At 35.9% G+C, this 15,228-nt stretch overlaps 2 protein-coding genes across 6 annotated transcripts in view; one reads left to right on the top strand and one right to left on the bottom strand.

The window, feature by feature from the left end:
- Nucleotides 1-15,228, bottom strand: part of MXI1 (MAX interactor 1, dimerization protein) — a 78,826-nt gene that overhangs the window by 38,918 nt on the left and 24,680 nt on the right. For all 5 annotated transcript variants that reach the window (XM_012450188.2, XM_012450190.2, XM_021666880.2 and 2 more), the window contains exon 3: nucleotides 703-732. In XM_012450188.2, coding sequence (XP_012305611.1) covers nucleotides 703-732 — 30 coding nt within the window. The remainder of the gene's footprint in view (nucleotides 1-702; nucleotides 733-15,228) is intronic.
- LOC105715770 (histone-binding protein RBBP4-like) lies at nucleotides 1,912-3,831 on the top strand. Its single transcript, XM_064373883.1, is given in 2 exon segments — nucleotides 1,912-2,735; nucleotides 2,737-3,831. Coding segments are annotated over 2 exon segments (1,251 nt in total). The 5' UTR covers nucleotides 1,912-1,926; the 3' UTR covers nucleotides 3,179-3,831.

Here is a 15,228-nt window from a genome sequence, read left to right on the forward strand (position 1 = left end):
TTTCCTCAGTATACACTCACCATCCTCTGCAGAACCTTCTAAGACTCCCTTTAAAAAGGAAATCAGGTGATCTTCCACAATGATCTTTCAGTACCCTCTAGTACCTTCTGCTTCTCCATTACCATACTTACCACATTATATAGTACTTTAATTACCTGTCTCTCCCTTACAAAGTTCTGAATTCCTTAAGGACAAAAACTATCTCAAATATTCTTGTATTTCCTATGTAAAGCATTCTGCCTGCCTGGCAGTGACATATAGTTCATGTTTGATAAATAGTTCTTGAATACATGAATAAATAAATGAATGAATGAACAAATTACAAATAAAGAAAAATTCAATGCCCTCCAATCTGTGATGTTTATTACCTACTCTTTAGAAATCCTACCCTTTGGCAAAACCACATTTAAACCATCCGCTTCTAACAATTAACTTGTTTTCAGAGATGGAAATAAAAGCTACACCTTAAACTCAAATTCAAATAATCTTTGAAAATGTATTTACGTATTCTAGTTTAGCTGGTGTAAGCTTACTATTTAAGTCATTTTTTTGGAAAAAACACATATATATCAGACTCACAATAGGCTACACATCTGAAAAGTAAAATTACAACTATATGAGTACGATTACATTATTTTCACAGGTAAAATGGTGAGTTTGCTTATAAACATAAGTGAAAGCTGCACCTCGTCACAGACTCACCGATTCTTTTCCAGCTCATTGTGAGTAGATCTAAAAGAAAAAAAAAAAAGCATTAGCCATGCTTTGTTGCTAAAGGTACAGAAAGACGAAGTAGTTACTGCTATCCCACACCCAGTGAATTTATTTAACAATGCAATATATGGTCAGACTTCTACAAGCTCACTCATCAAGAGGAAATAGTCTACATTCATTAGGATTGTTTATTCAAATATAGTATTTTCAGTTAACTCTAAATATTCTGAAACTGGAGTTTCACTGTTATTTTAATAAAAGTAATAGTAGCACATGTTCTCCCTACTTCTAGCATCCTAGATTTTGTTGGTTATATAAGAAATTTTAAACATAATACTGTTTTTGTTTAAAAAAAGATGAAACAAGCGTGTGTACTTCCATGTCCTCCTCTATCTCCATCTACCCACTTCTAAACAGAGAAAAAAAAGTTTTGGCTAGCATAGAAGCTGAAAAAGGCTTGCCTTACTGCTAAGTGATACAGGCAAATCCAAGTCTTCCCACCTTATTTTGTGAAACAAAAACAAGAAAAAGTCATACATAAAGAAAAATATTAATATAAAGAAAAGATATATTAATAAAATCAAGAAACATGTTTTACAAGACTGAATAATCTGAAATGCTAGAAATGGCTGTTGTTTTGTTTTGGTGACTTTTTTTCATTTTGCTTCTCATTATTTGTTTTAAACAATACCATCCATTGAACAAGCATAGCATCTGCTGAACAGTGGGCTAAGCAGTTAACATATTTTATCCCTAAAATAACCTTTGTTTTATAAACATGACTATTGAAGCTCAGAGAAGTCAAGCAATATACTCCTATCCCAAGAGTATGAAGTGGCAGCCATGATTTATACCTAGGTCTATCTTAACAACCTCAAAATCTTCACCATTCAGTGAGAGCAATACTGAATAGAGGTTAAGGGCACAGACTCTAAGCCCAAACTGCCTGAGTAAGTTTAAATACTGTAAGCCCTCAGTAAAGTCCCTTCATTTCTCTGTGCTTGGTTTCCTCACCTATGAAATAGGAAAAATAGCAGTATTTGCCTCAGATGGTTGTTATAAGGGTTAACAAGTTTACGCTGAATAGTAAAATATAATAAACTCTAAAGTTACCTACTATTAGTATTACCTTATACTAGCTCTGTGGAATTAACACGTTACTGCCCTCCCGCAATGCTCGACCCCAGGATTCCCCCGGCTCACTTGCTCGCCATGGCCGACAAGGAAGCAGCCTTCGATGACGCAGTGGAAGAACCAGTGATCAACGAGGAGTACAAAATATGGAAAAAGAACACTCCCTTTCTTTATGATTTGGTGATGACCCATGCTCTGGAGTGGCCCAGCCTAACTGCCCAGTGGCTTCCAGATGTAACCAGACCAGAAGGGAAAGATTTCAGCATTCATCGACTTGTGCTGGGGACACACACATCGGATGAACAAAACCATCTTGTGATAGCCAGTGTGCAACTCCCTAATGATGATGCCCAGTTTGATGCATCACACTACGACAGTGAGAAAGGAGAATTTGGAGGTTTTGGTTCAGTTAGTGGAAAAATTGAAATAGAAATCAAGATCAACCATGAAGGAGAAGTAAACAGGGCTCGTTATATGCCCCAGAACCCTTGTATCATTGCAACAAAGACTCCTTCCAGTGATGTTCTTGTCTTTGACTATACAAAACATCCTTCTAAACCAGATCCTTCTGGAGAATGCAACCCAGATTTGCATCTCCGTGGACATCAGAAGGAAGGCTATGGGCTTTCTTGGAACCCAAATCTCAGTGGACACTTGCTTAGCTGCCTGTGGGACATCAGTGCCATTCCAAAGGAGGGAAAAGTGGTGGATGCGAAGACCATCTTTACAGGGCATACAGCAGTAGTAGATGTTTCCTGGCATCTGCTCCATGAGTCTCTGTTTGGGTCAGTGGCTGATGATCAGAAACTTATGATTTGGGATACTCGTTCAAACAATACTTCCAAACCAAGCCACTCAGTTGACGCACACACTGCTGAAGTGAACTGCCTCTTTCAATCCTTATAGTGAGTTCATTCTTGCCACAGGATCAGCTGACAAGACTGTTGCTTTGTGGGATCTGAGAAATCTGAAACTTAAGTTGCATTCCTTTGAATCACATAAGGATGAAATATTCCAGGTTCAGTGGTCACCTCACAATGAGACTATTTTGGCTTCCAGTGGTACTGATCGCAGACTGAATGTCTGGGATTTAAGTAAAATTGGAGAGGAACAATCCCCAGAAGATGCAGAAGACGGGCCACCAGAGTTGTTGTTTATTCATGGTGGTCACACTGCCAAGATATCTGATTTCTCCTGGAATCCCAATGAGCCTTGGGTGATTTGTTCTGTATCAGAAGATAGTATCATGCAAGTGTGGCAAATGGCAGAGAACATTTATAACGATGAAGACCCTGAAGGAAGCGTGGATCCGGAAGGACAAGGGTCCTAGATATATATGTCTTTACTTCTTGTGATTTTAGACTCGTCTTTTTTCTTCTCAACCCTGATAGTGATTTAACACTGGTTTTGAGACACAGACTTTGTTCAGCTATCCCTCTATATTATAGGTACCATCAGTAATGCTATTAGCCCAAACAGTGGCTGTTTTCTAAATATTAATGGGGGAGGGGGCTTGATTCAGCAAAGCCACAGACTTACATTGAAATTTTCTTCAGGAATTTTCTAGTAACAAACCCAGGTCTAAAGTAGCTACAGAAAGGGGAATATTATGTGTGATTATTTTTCTTATGCTATATCCCCAAGTTTTTCAGACTCATTTAAGTAAAGTCTAGAATGAATAAGGAATAGAGCCAAATGAGGTAGGTGTCTGAGCCATGAAGTATAAATACTGAAACTTGTCACTTTTATTCAGGAAATAGGGGAGATTCAAGTCATATAGATTCCTACTCAAATCTTGACACCTGACTTTGCAGGATGCACATTTTCATACGTAGACCAGTTTCCTCTTGGTTTCTTCAGTTAAGTCAAAACTACACGTTCCTCTTTCCCCATATATTTTTGCTTGTTAGTGTATTTCTTGAGCTGTTTTCATGTTGTTTCTTTCCTTTCTGTGAAATGGTGTTGTTTTTGTTTTGTTTTGTTTTTAACTTGGGACCACCAATGTAAAGATGTATGTTTTTACCTGACAGTTATACCACAGGTAGACTGTCAAGTTGAGAAGAGTGAATCAATAACTTGTATTTGTTTTAAAAATTAAATTAATCCTTGATAAAAAAAAAAAACACGTGTTACTTTTGCAATAACTTTACATTAAAAGCAACAGGAATTTTATGAAGGACAATTTAAATTCCTGTCACTAGAACTAAAACTTTCATTATTTTGTAGATTCTGGTTAATGTCATATGCTTAAAGAATATTGATTGGCCGGGTGCGGTGGCTCAAGCCTGTAATCCCAGCACTTTGGGAGGCCGAGGCGAGTGGATCATGAGGTCAAGAGATCGAGACCATCCTGGTCAACATGGTGAAACCCCGTCTCTACTAAAAATACAAAAAATTAGCTGGGCATGGTGGCGCGTGCCTGTAATCCCAGCTACTCAGGAGGCTGAGGCAGGAGAACTGCCTGAACCCAGGAGGCGGAGGTTGTGGTGAGCCGAGATCGCGCCATTGCACTTCAGCCTGGGTAACAAGAGCGAAACTCCATCTCAAAAAAAGAAAAAAGAATATTGATTGCTTTAATCTGATTATTTCAATGGATATCTAATAATCAGATTCTCAACCCTTAAAATTAAGACTGCTTTTGCTGGCCGCATAATTTGTGTAAATTTTACCCACTATCTTAGCTCAAAGGCCAAAAGACTTCTTTGAGTTACTGTCTCCCGTCCACTTTTTGCTTCATGAGTAATTTCATAAAGTTCAAGAGATCTGAGATGAAAAAGACTGATGTTCATTTAAAAAATATTATCTTAACAAAAGGACTTCTCCCTTGAAGGAAGCAAAAAAAGTCTTAGGATGTTTCAAGAATCCAGATAGAAGAAACTATAAAAGCCTAGTCAGAAATCCTAGTTTAACAGACTCAGAGCTCAAAATTCAATATATTATAACCACAGCCTTTATCACCACAAAAGTATTTGTTTAAAGTTCTGTTAATCTTTGTTTGAATTAAATGTTAAAGTGAATCAGTCAAGTTAGAAGAAGGAAAAGGCCTATTTAAAGAGGTTTAGAAGAAAATTTATCACTCAAAATTTAAATAAATCATCAATAAGATCCCCCATCCCCACTGGTGAGCAAGTTTTGGTTTAACTGCCTCTCCCTGAGAAGAAAACTAAAAACAAAACAAAACAAAAAGATAATGCACATATAACACACTATAGTAAGTAATAAATGAAAACATTATATTTAGAGAAGAGTAGACTATTTACCATAAACTTATTCTAAACAGTCTGGCAATCCCACTGACAGCTATCAATGCAAGAGATAATATACTTGACAATAACCAATTGTTGAATTCCAATATTATATTGAACCTATTATCAAAGCTAGCTCCAAAAGAACATAATCTGACCCACTGCTGTGAACAAAATTAAAACAGCAGGTTCTTCCTGCCTCTGTCAAACAGACATTTCTTATTTATCTTTTTTTAAAGAAAATGATAGCTAAGATTATGAAACTCTTCACCAAACCAGGAAATGCATGCCACATTTAATTATACCACCAGCAAAATTTAACAAGATTTTCAAATAACAAGAAGCACAAATGATCATAAATATACAAATTGTTAACATGTTGCCATGTTCTTCCAATTTTTTTTTAAAAAAAGCATCAATAGTGTTTACTCCTGTTTTGATGGGTTTTTACCTGTAATATCAAGTCAACAAATAACCGAGTACCCTCAGTGTTCAAGGCTGTCTTACACTACAGGAAATCAAAGACAGTCTCCAGTTGGTAAATTAAGATATGTTTAGGAATAATTATAACTGAAGGCAAAATAAATATACAAAGAAAGGTACAAAGTATTGCGGGAGTTCAAAAGAGACAGTTTACTTCCAAATGGCACTGTAAGAAAAGCTTTAGAAAAAGGTGGCATCTGGTCTAAGGCTTAAATGATAGGTGCATTTGCTACTAGTAGAATCTGAAACTGTAACTCTGGGACAAGTTATTTAGCCTCCCTGGTTTACAGTTTCCTCATCTGTAAAACTGGAGTATTACACATGCCTTGGCCAGGTTACTATGAGAATTAGAGAAAAATATGTAAAAGCATCTAGCTCATAATAAATATTTAATAGATGCTAGCTACTGTTAGTATTTTTGTTATTTTTGAAAACGACTAAAAATATACTACCCAAAATGTTATTAACTATACTATATGGGACAAAAAATTGATAGGTTCTCAGTAACACTTTGAATTAGCCTGGAACTAATCAAGCAAACAAAGACCATAATGATGGAAAGAGAAGCTGAAGGAAAAAATAGGTGACTGAAGCTACTTGATCATTTAGTCAGCTGTGAGGACAGTACAAGGTTTAGGTTTAGTTTATCACAGAGAGAAAGACACCTAATGGTATGTACACAGAGAAAGTAATCCAAACAGTACAAGCAATAAACAAGTAATTAAACATATCACACACTAGCACATTCAGAAACAGCCCCTTTGCTTCTCTGAGCTATGTGTCCAACCAGGCCCTTCCAATAATGTTTCATTGAAATATTCAATTACGGTAAATTCCCTGTGTAAGTCTGAGATGTTCTGAATAACCCATCTGTGTAGCCCACTTTTCTTCTCCCAATAAAATGCACCTCCGAGAGCAAACACTAATGAACTGCCTTCCTTTCAGACCACTTTACCCTGAATACTTCCAAGGATAGAGAAAAAGAAATTTCTATCATTTTATCATTGAATCACAGGTAATCTTTTTCACAAACAGCATCCCTTTAAGAGAGACGTCCTAATGTATTCCCTATTTGAATGGGAATCATTATCTGTGAACTGTGACTACCTTAACCAGATATGTGACTTTTCATTGACTACAACATAGTTTCATTGACTACAACATAGCTCCAATACGTAAACTTGTGATTATTTAGGGTGTAGTTTGGTGGCAGTCAAAAAAATGGAGCACAGAGTTGAAACTATACAAAATGGTACAGTTTGGAACAAGAGTAGTACCAACATGGAAAGAAAATAAAAACCCCCATTCCAGAATTTCAATACTCTCTTCTAGCAAAAGAAAAGACCTCTAACTTTGCTGAATTAATGAGCCAACCTCTATAACATTTTCATTTCACTTACTTTCTAATCCTAAAGTGCCTCACAGACATTGCCCTCCACACAATGAAAAGAACATATTCTATGAAGATAAATTGTAACTGGTATCCTAAAGCTTACAATTCTTATACATTTATGTATAGAGCAAGAAAAACAGAAAATTTTAGCTATAGTAGAGCAGGTATCTCCCAAGGATATACCAAAGGGTTGAGATTGAAAATATACTGGGATTAGTGGAATAGTAAAAGTTCTATTTATATTTATTATTACTCGTAAGATGGTAGTTTTGTGCATTTGTTTCCATCAAAAAGTACAACTCATTTTTAAAAACCATTAAAGACACTAAATTTGGAATACTGTAAACTTTTAGAAGAAAAGTAATGCTTCTTTCTTAACAATAACAAAACCATTACCACCACAGTAACTAAGCCCACAAAAAGCAAGTATCTAAACAGGATGCACAACAATAACTACAATCAATAACCTTTTTTCTTAAAACTTACGTATCAAAGCTGGATACGTAAGTTTTTTTATGACTAAGTATTTCCACTTATAGGCATATACCAACCCAATATATGTTTACATGTTCACCAAAGGACATACAAAAGAATGCTCATACAGAACTGTTCATACTAGCCCCAAACTGGAAACATTCATCAATAGTAGAATGGATAAACAAATTGTGAAATATTCATACAATGTAATATTATACAGCGATGAGAATAAACTACAACTATTAGGCAATATAATATAATCCAAGTTATATTAGGCAATAACAGGGATTAATCTACACAATTTCAACATAATGTTGAATAAAAAAGCCAGACACACACGCAAAATACACACTACATAACTCCGTTCACATAAAGTTCAAAATTGGCAAAACTAAATTATGGTATAAAAAGTTGGAATTTTTAAAAAAAGTTGGAATGCAGTTACCTTGGGGAAGGGGTGACAGTGACTGGAAAAATCAGGAGAGGGCCTTCTAAGATTTGTAATATTCTACTTCTTTGCTTTTGTAAAAATTCATTGAGCTAGTCACAGGATTTGTATGCTTTTTTGTATGTACATTTTACTTTGGTAAACAGGAAGAAAACTTTTAATAGCATACAAACTGAATTCTTTAAAGATCAACTTTTACCTCAAATATAGCAAACACCCTAATGTAAGTCCTTGACAAATCTTTTGGCATACTACATAAATATCTCAAAGAAATCTGCTTTGTAAAGGATAATTTTTAACAAATCTAAAAGTACTGAAATCACACAGAGTAAGGTCTCCAAGCACAGTGAAATTTAATTCGAAATCAGTAACAGTAAGCTAATTAGAAAAATTCCAATATTTGGAACATAAATCACAACTCAAAGTACAAATTGCAGAGAAATTAGAAAATATTCTGAACTTAATGACACAACATATCAAAAGTTGCTGAATGTAGCTAAAGCAGTGCTTAAACACAACTGTTTAGCTTTAAATCCTTCTGTTGGGAGGGTAGTGTACAAAATCAATGATCCATGATTCCACCTTAAGAAAGTAGAAAAAGGAACAAACTAAACTGAAAGAAGTTGAGCAATGGTTCTCAATGGTGAGCAGTTTTGCCCACCAAGACATCTGACAATGTCTGGAGATATTCTGGTTATCACAACTAGGAGGCGGCTACTAGCATTTTGTGAGGAGATACTAGGGATGCTGCTCAACATCCTATGATGCACAAAGCAGAATTATCTGACCCCAAATGTCAAGAGTGCTAAGGCTGAGAAACTCTGAAGTAGAGAAATATAATAAAAACCAAGGACAGGAATGAAATAAATAGAAAATGAGAAATAGTGAATATCAGTAAAATCGAAAGCTGACTTAGGCCAGGTACGGTGGCTCACGCCTGTAATCCCAGCACTTTGGGAGTCCAAGGCAGGTGGATCACTTAAGGTCAGGAGTTCAAGACCAGCCTGGCCAACATGGAGAAACCCCATGTCTACTAAAAATACCAAAAAATCAGCCAGGCATGGTGGCGGGTGCCTGTGATCCCAGCAACTTGGGAGGCTGAGGCAGGAGAATCACTTGAACCCAGAAGGCAGAGGTTGCAGTGAGCCAAGATCGCGCCATTGTACTCCAGCCTGGACAATAGAAGCAAAACTCTTGTCTCTTAAAAAAAAAAAAAAAAAAAAAAAAAAATCAATATATTGATAAACTACCTCTAAGGCTGAAGAATAAAAGACAAAAATTACAATACAAAAATAGTATCAGAGTGTGCATCATTAGAGATTCTACATACATTATACATTAAAAAGAGAATATTATGAAAAACTTTATGCCAGTAATTGTCCACATCATCTAAATTTGATAACTTAGATGCTATGAACAAATTTCATGAAAGATATAAATGATCAAAACTGACTCAAGAAGAAACAGAAACTGTGAATTGCCTTTCATCTATTAAAGAGATTGAATTCATAATAACAACAACAAAAAACAAACAACAACAACAAAAAAAAAACCTTCCCACAAAGAAAACTCCAGGCCTGTAAGTTCATTAGCAAATTTTACCAGGCACTTAAGGAATAAATAAAACCAATCCTACATAAAATCTGTGAAAAAATAAAGATATAGGAAACACTTTGCAAATCATTTTATGAGACCAGTATTAAGCTGATACCAAAACCTGACAAAGAAATTACATAGAAAACAAACAAAAAACAAAGACTAACATCTCTCATGAACATAGACACAAAAATTCTAACAAAATGTTACCAAATTGAACCCAATATTATATAGAAAGTACCCTAGTTCCCGGGACAGAATTCTAAAACCTTGAAATTTTCTGAGTAATTAGAAGTATCTTCATTATTCATGGTGGGCCTTTGGACCACACCTGAGTTTATGCTAAACAGAGATAACTCAGAACAGGGGCTGGTCACATCAGAAAGACCAACCATATGATTAGAAGTTTGGGGCTTTGAGTCACTGATACTGGCCCAACTACCAGGGAGAGAAGTACTGGGACTGACAACCATATAACCAATGATTCAATCATGCTTATGTAATAATACTCCAATAAAAACTCTGGAGCCTGAAACTTGGGTAAGCTTCTTGGTTGGTAAACACATCAATGTGCCAGGAGGGTAACGCACCCTGATTCCATGGAAACAGCACAGAAGCTGTATGTCCAGGCTCTTCCTAGACCTCATTCTCTGTGTCTTTGCATTTGGATGGTCCTGATCTATACTATTTATAATAAAATTTCTAATCATAAGCATAGCAGCTGGGCATGGTAGCACATGCCTGTATTCTTAGCTACTTGAGAGGCTGAGGCAGAAGGACTGCCTTGAGCCCAGGAGTTTGAGGCTGCAGTGAGCTGTGTTCTTACCACTGCACTCTACTCATATATAAGTTTCCTGAGTTATAAGTAGTTCTAGCAAATTAATAAACCTGAAGGTTTTTTGTAGGTGATTAACAATAAACAGTACTACAAAGTGTTTAATTTGGAAACATCATTCCTTTGGGGAACATCGGCTCTCATGTACTTTAAAAAAAATCTTCATTTCTGACATATGATTAATCTGCTGAGTAAAAGACAGTACAATTCTCATCTTCTATAGCAAGAAAAGCTTCTTATTTAGAAATATGAAGGCAGACAACAGAAGAAGCTGCTAAATTATTGCAAGTGGTAGCCTCTAGGAAACAGAAATTGGATGGAGAGAGATGGCACATGGAGATGTTATTTTTCTTTAATGAGCTATTTAGTATTGACTTTTTAAACTCTATACATATATTACTTTTGTAAAATGTTAAGAATTTAAAATAACTAGTTCATCTTGTAGCAGCAGAAATTAAGAAGCATCTTAACACATTCTAAAGTTAAACATTATTTGTAAAATAGTACTTCTTAGGTAAGGGAGCAACACTAGAAACTACAGAGAATTCTGAAGGTTAAAATAACTGCTCTCAAACATGTTCTCAAAGTTAAAAAAGACATTAAGATAAACCACTAATTATCTAGACTACTTCACTGGTTAACAACAAATTCTATTATAGAGCAATATTCTTAAAAAAAACCTTTAAAAGCAGAGAAAATATCAGCAATTTCCTAACTCACCTGACTCCCAAATGGTAATTATTTGAAGAAAGAGTCAGGCATGAAATAAACATTCAGTAAATAATTGTTGTGGGAAAAAAAATGAATGGTACCATAGATGTACGACACCTGCAGGTGGGGAGGAGCTGAGTATATTAATAATAACATAAAAATTAGGAGCAACTTCAAAAAATAGGCTTGATATTATGGGTAATGCTGTTAATTATGGCACCATTGACTGTAGAAAAAATAAAAACAAACTAACAAAAAACTGCATGTTTACATTTCATCAGCACTATAAAATCAGACTAAAAATGGGATCTGGAAATATACTTTGTCAAAGCATACCATCCAACCTCTTTGATTAGATTAGTATCTAGAAAACTGTCCACACTGAAGAAATGACAAAGAATCATGCTATATTCAAAAGGAGGCAATGTTGTTTTATTTGTAAGGAGGAATCCAGAAGAGAAAGCTTTCTTCCAGTCAACAGTATTGCCTGATTACAATGATGCATATATTGCTTAAAATCCAGCTTGACAATAAAGTCAACCACCATCTATAGCTATAAGGCTTAAGCAATCACCATCTCTAAGCCACATGTGCTTTAATCATAAAATGAGTGATAATATTTTGTCTTCATAAAACAGAGAACTATACTGATGAATTCCCTTTCCACATTTTGTGATCTTCTACATCATATATTCGATATTTGGATGAAAATGCCTTTCATCGATAGGAACAAAAACAGCTGTCCTACTGACTTACAAGGCATGATCACACAAGTCTCCTTCAAATACTTCTGTAGAGGAATATAACCTTATGAAACCCAGTAATAGCAAACTTACACTTCAAGGAAGCATTTAAAGGAAAACCTGAATTTTTTTAGTATAAGGCATATAAGTACTTGTTGGGAATTTTTCATTTAACTCAATTTTGGTAGAAGACAAACTATCACAAAACACATTGCACTGAATATGTTAATCACTCAAAATGCAGAAAATACTGAAGAAGAATAACAACATCATTAAGAGTTAAACTGCTACTAATCTACATTTTTGTCCTGAAACTTTGGGAGTTTTCTATGGGACAAAGATCCAGAAACTATTTTTTAATATAAAAAAAATGTTAAAAACACAGAGCAGTAGAAAGAAATTACACAAAAATAAAAATAAGCCTTCATCCAATTCTTCTTTGAACAAATAGGTTCATGTAGAATAAAGAGAAGATAAAGCATCTCAAATTCCTACTGAAAAAAATCCTTTGTAACTATCCTAGGAAAACAATTTACCACCATCCCTCCCCAAGAAAAACCAAAAATCTATGAAGATAGCTGAAAAGGATGTAAAGGTGAAACTATAACAATACAATAATTCTATCTAAAATAAGACTAAAACATTTCTTTATTCTAAAAAGAAAAATTAAACTAAAGCCTTATAAGCAACAGAAAAGTTGTTTTTTAGTGTCCTCAATCTTAGAAGATGGAACTGAAATACTGCTGTTATGAGATTCTTTAGTATCCATAAGACACTAAAGAGAAGAAATATATCAACTTGAAATTAAAGCATAAATAGGCTATTTACTACTTACCAGATTACCTTAAAACAATGCAATTACTACGTACATGTCACAGGCTCACGTGAATATTTATTGCCAATATTTGACAGACTTCTGGTTCTTTCAATATGCAAGTTTTGATATTACTTTATTTTCACAACATAGGATGACACTGAATGTTCTTCAAAATTAAGTGTAGCATTCAGTAGCCTACCTGTTTAAAAGAATTGACAGCTTCGAGATTTTTATTCTTTAAATACTACATATTGTTTTTCCAAATGTATCATTAACAATCCTTGGAACACAAAGTAAATAGAGTTTGCCAAAGCAAGGGCTCTACCATCCTTCCTTCCAGTCTAACATGATACTCAGCACAAAAAAGAAACAAGACAGTCTACTTAGAGTTTGAAAACCTTCAATTCTTCAAGAAACATATACTATGTACAGGGCACTGTAATAAGTACTGGGGATAAATGTCTAAGCAGAAGAGACTCAATCCCTGTTCGCTTCATGGGGTTTTCATGATACAAATTTAAGAAACAACTGGGTAACTGTATTTCTAGAAATGTGATGAACACTATGAAGGAAAAGTAGGGGTGCTATGAAGTATGTGAAGACTTGATCTACTACGGCAGATGAGGAAACATTCCTGAGGAACTTACGACTGAGCTGAAAGAAGAGTGCTATTAGAGACAACTTGGCAAAGGGGGAGGAAAAATGATTCCCGCAGGGAACAGGATGTGCGCAAAGAACTTGAGGTAGAAGAAAATATGGTGTATTGAAGGAATTGAAAGAAGCCAGTCAATATAACTCATAAGACTGTTGGGTGGGGTGGGCAAAAAAAAAAAGACTGGTTGCAGGGACACCAGGTAGGAGGTTACTGCAGTTGTCCAGGTGAGAGATGATGGTAGCTGAGATTAGGAGGATAGTAATGAAGGTAACAGCAAAGAAGGCAGATTGAAGAGATATTTAGGAAGAAATCAGTGTTACACTGCAGCCATGGCTTATTTAGTACAGTTTTAAGAATGACCGACCTTGAGATTTTTCAGCTGTGATACCAAATAATAAAGAAGCTGAGAATTTGAGCTTATCTGATGCTCCCCAAAGAGCCAGATAGCTACTATAGCCACATTCTCTAACAGTAGTAACATTTTAGCAATGTTGATTTTTGGAAGTGTGCCAGAAGGCTGACCAAGACCATGGTAAAATAAAGCATTTATCTTAAAAATAGGGAGAGAGATCCAAGATGGCTGATGATTAGCAGCTCGGGCATGTACCTCCCAGTGAATGCGCAAAGAACGAGAGGACGCCACACTTTCAGACGAATATTAGTTGCTCACGGACCAGGAGATTCCCAGTGGAGGAGCTCCACGGGTCGCCAGGGCGACTCTTGTGGCCGGCGTGGCGGTTTTGCTGGTGCCTTAGCACGCCAGTTCTTGGTGCAGAGTCTGGAGATTCCTGGGCAGAAAAGCACCATCAATCTTAACACCGCTGTTTTGGCCGGCTCAGTGGATTGCTCAGATTTCGGCACAGGGAATCAACAAGTTGGACGTCAGAGACCCAGTTAGAAAGTCGGTAATTATAAAGACGACAGATGGACAAATATATAATGAAGGGAAGAAACCAGCGTAAAAAGGTAGAGAATACTCAAAATCAGAATGCCTCTCCCTCTACAGGGGATTGCAATTCCTCATCAGTAACGGAACAAGGCTTAATAGATTACACGTGTGTTCCAATAACAGAAGCAGGTTTCAAAACGTGGGTGATAAGAAACTTCTGTGAATTAAAAGAACTTGTTCTAACCCAATGCAAAGAAACTAAGAACCTTGAAAAAAGGTTTGACGAAATGTTAACGAGAATGGACAATTTAGAGAAGAATATAAGTGAATTGATGGAGCTGAAAAACACAACACGAGAACTTCGCGAAGCATGCACAAGTTTAAACAGTCGAATTGATCAAGCAGAAGGAAGGATATCCGAAGTCGAGGACCAGCTCAGTGAAATGAAACGAGAAGACAAGAATGCAGAAAAAAGGATGAAAAGGAATGAGCAAAGTCTCCAGGAAATATGGGACTATGTGAAAAGACCTAATTTACGTTTGACAGGTGTACCTGAATGTGATGAAGAGGATGAATCCAAGTTGGAAAATACTCTTCAGGATATCATTCAGGAAAATTTTCCCAACCTGGCAAGGCAGGGTAATATTCAACTCCAGGTAATACAGAGAACACCACAAAGATATTCTTCAAGAAGACCAACCCCAAGGCACATAATCGCCAGATTTATTAGGGTTGAAATGAAGGAGAAAATACTAAGGGCAGCCAGAGAGAAAGGTCAGGTTACCCATAAAGGGAAACCTATCAGACTTACAGCAGATCTCTCAGCAGAAACCCTACAAGCCAGAAAAGAGTGGGGACCAATATTTAACATCCTTAAAGAAAAGAACTTTCAACCCAGAATTTCCTATCCAGCCAAACTAAGCTTTATGAGCGAAGGAAAAATTAAATCTTTTGCGAACAAACAAGTACTTAGAGAGTTCACCACCACCAGGCCTGCTTTACAAGAGCTTCTGAAAGGAGCACTATACATATAAAGGAACAACCAATATCAGTCTTTCCAAAAATAAATCAAAAAGCAAAGAACTTTA

The sequence above is a fragment of the Aotus nancymaae genome, unplaced genomic scaffold (genome assembly GCF_030222135.1).
Source record: "Aotus nancymaae isolate 86718 unplaced genomic scaffold, 86718_ANA_hifiasm-v0.15.2.pri h1tg000010l, whole genome shotgun sequence".
In the NCBI taxonomy this organism is placed as follows: Eukaryota; Metazoa; Chordata; class Mammalia; order Primates; family Aotidae; genus Aotus; species Aotus nancymaae.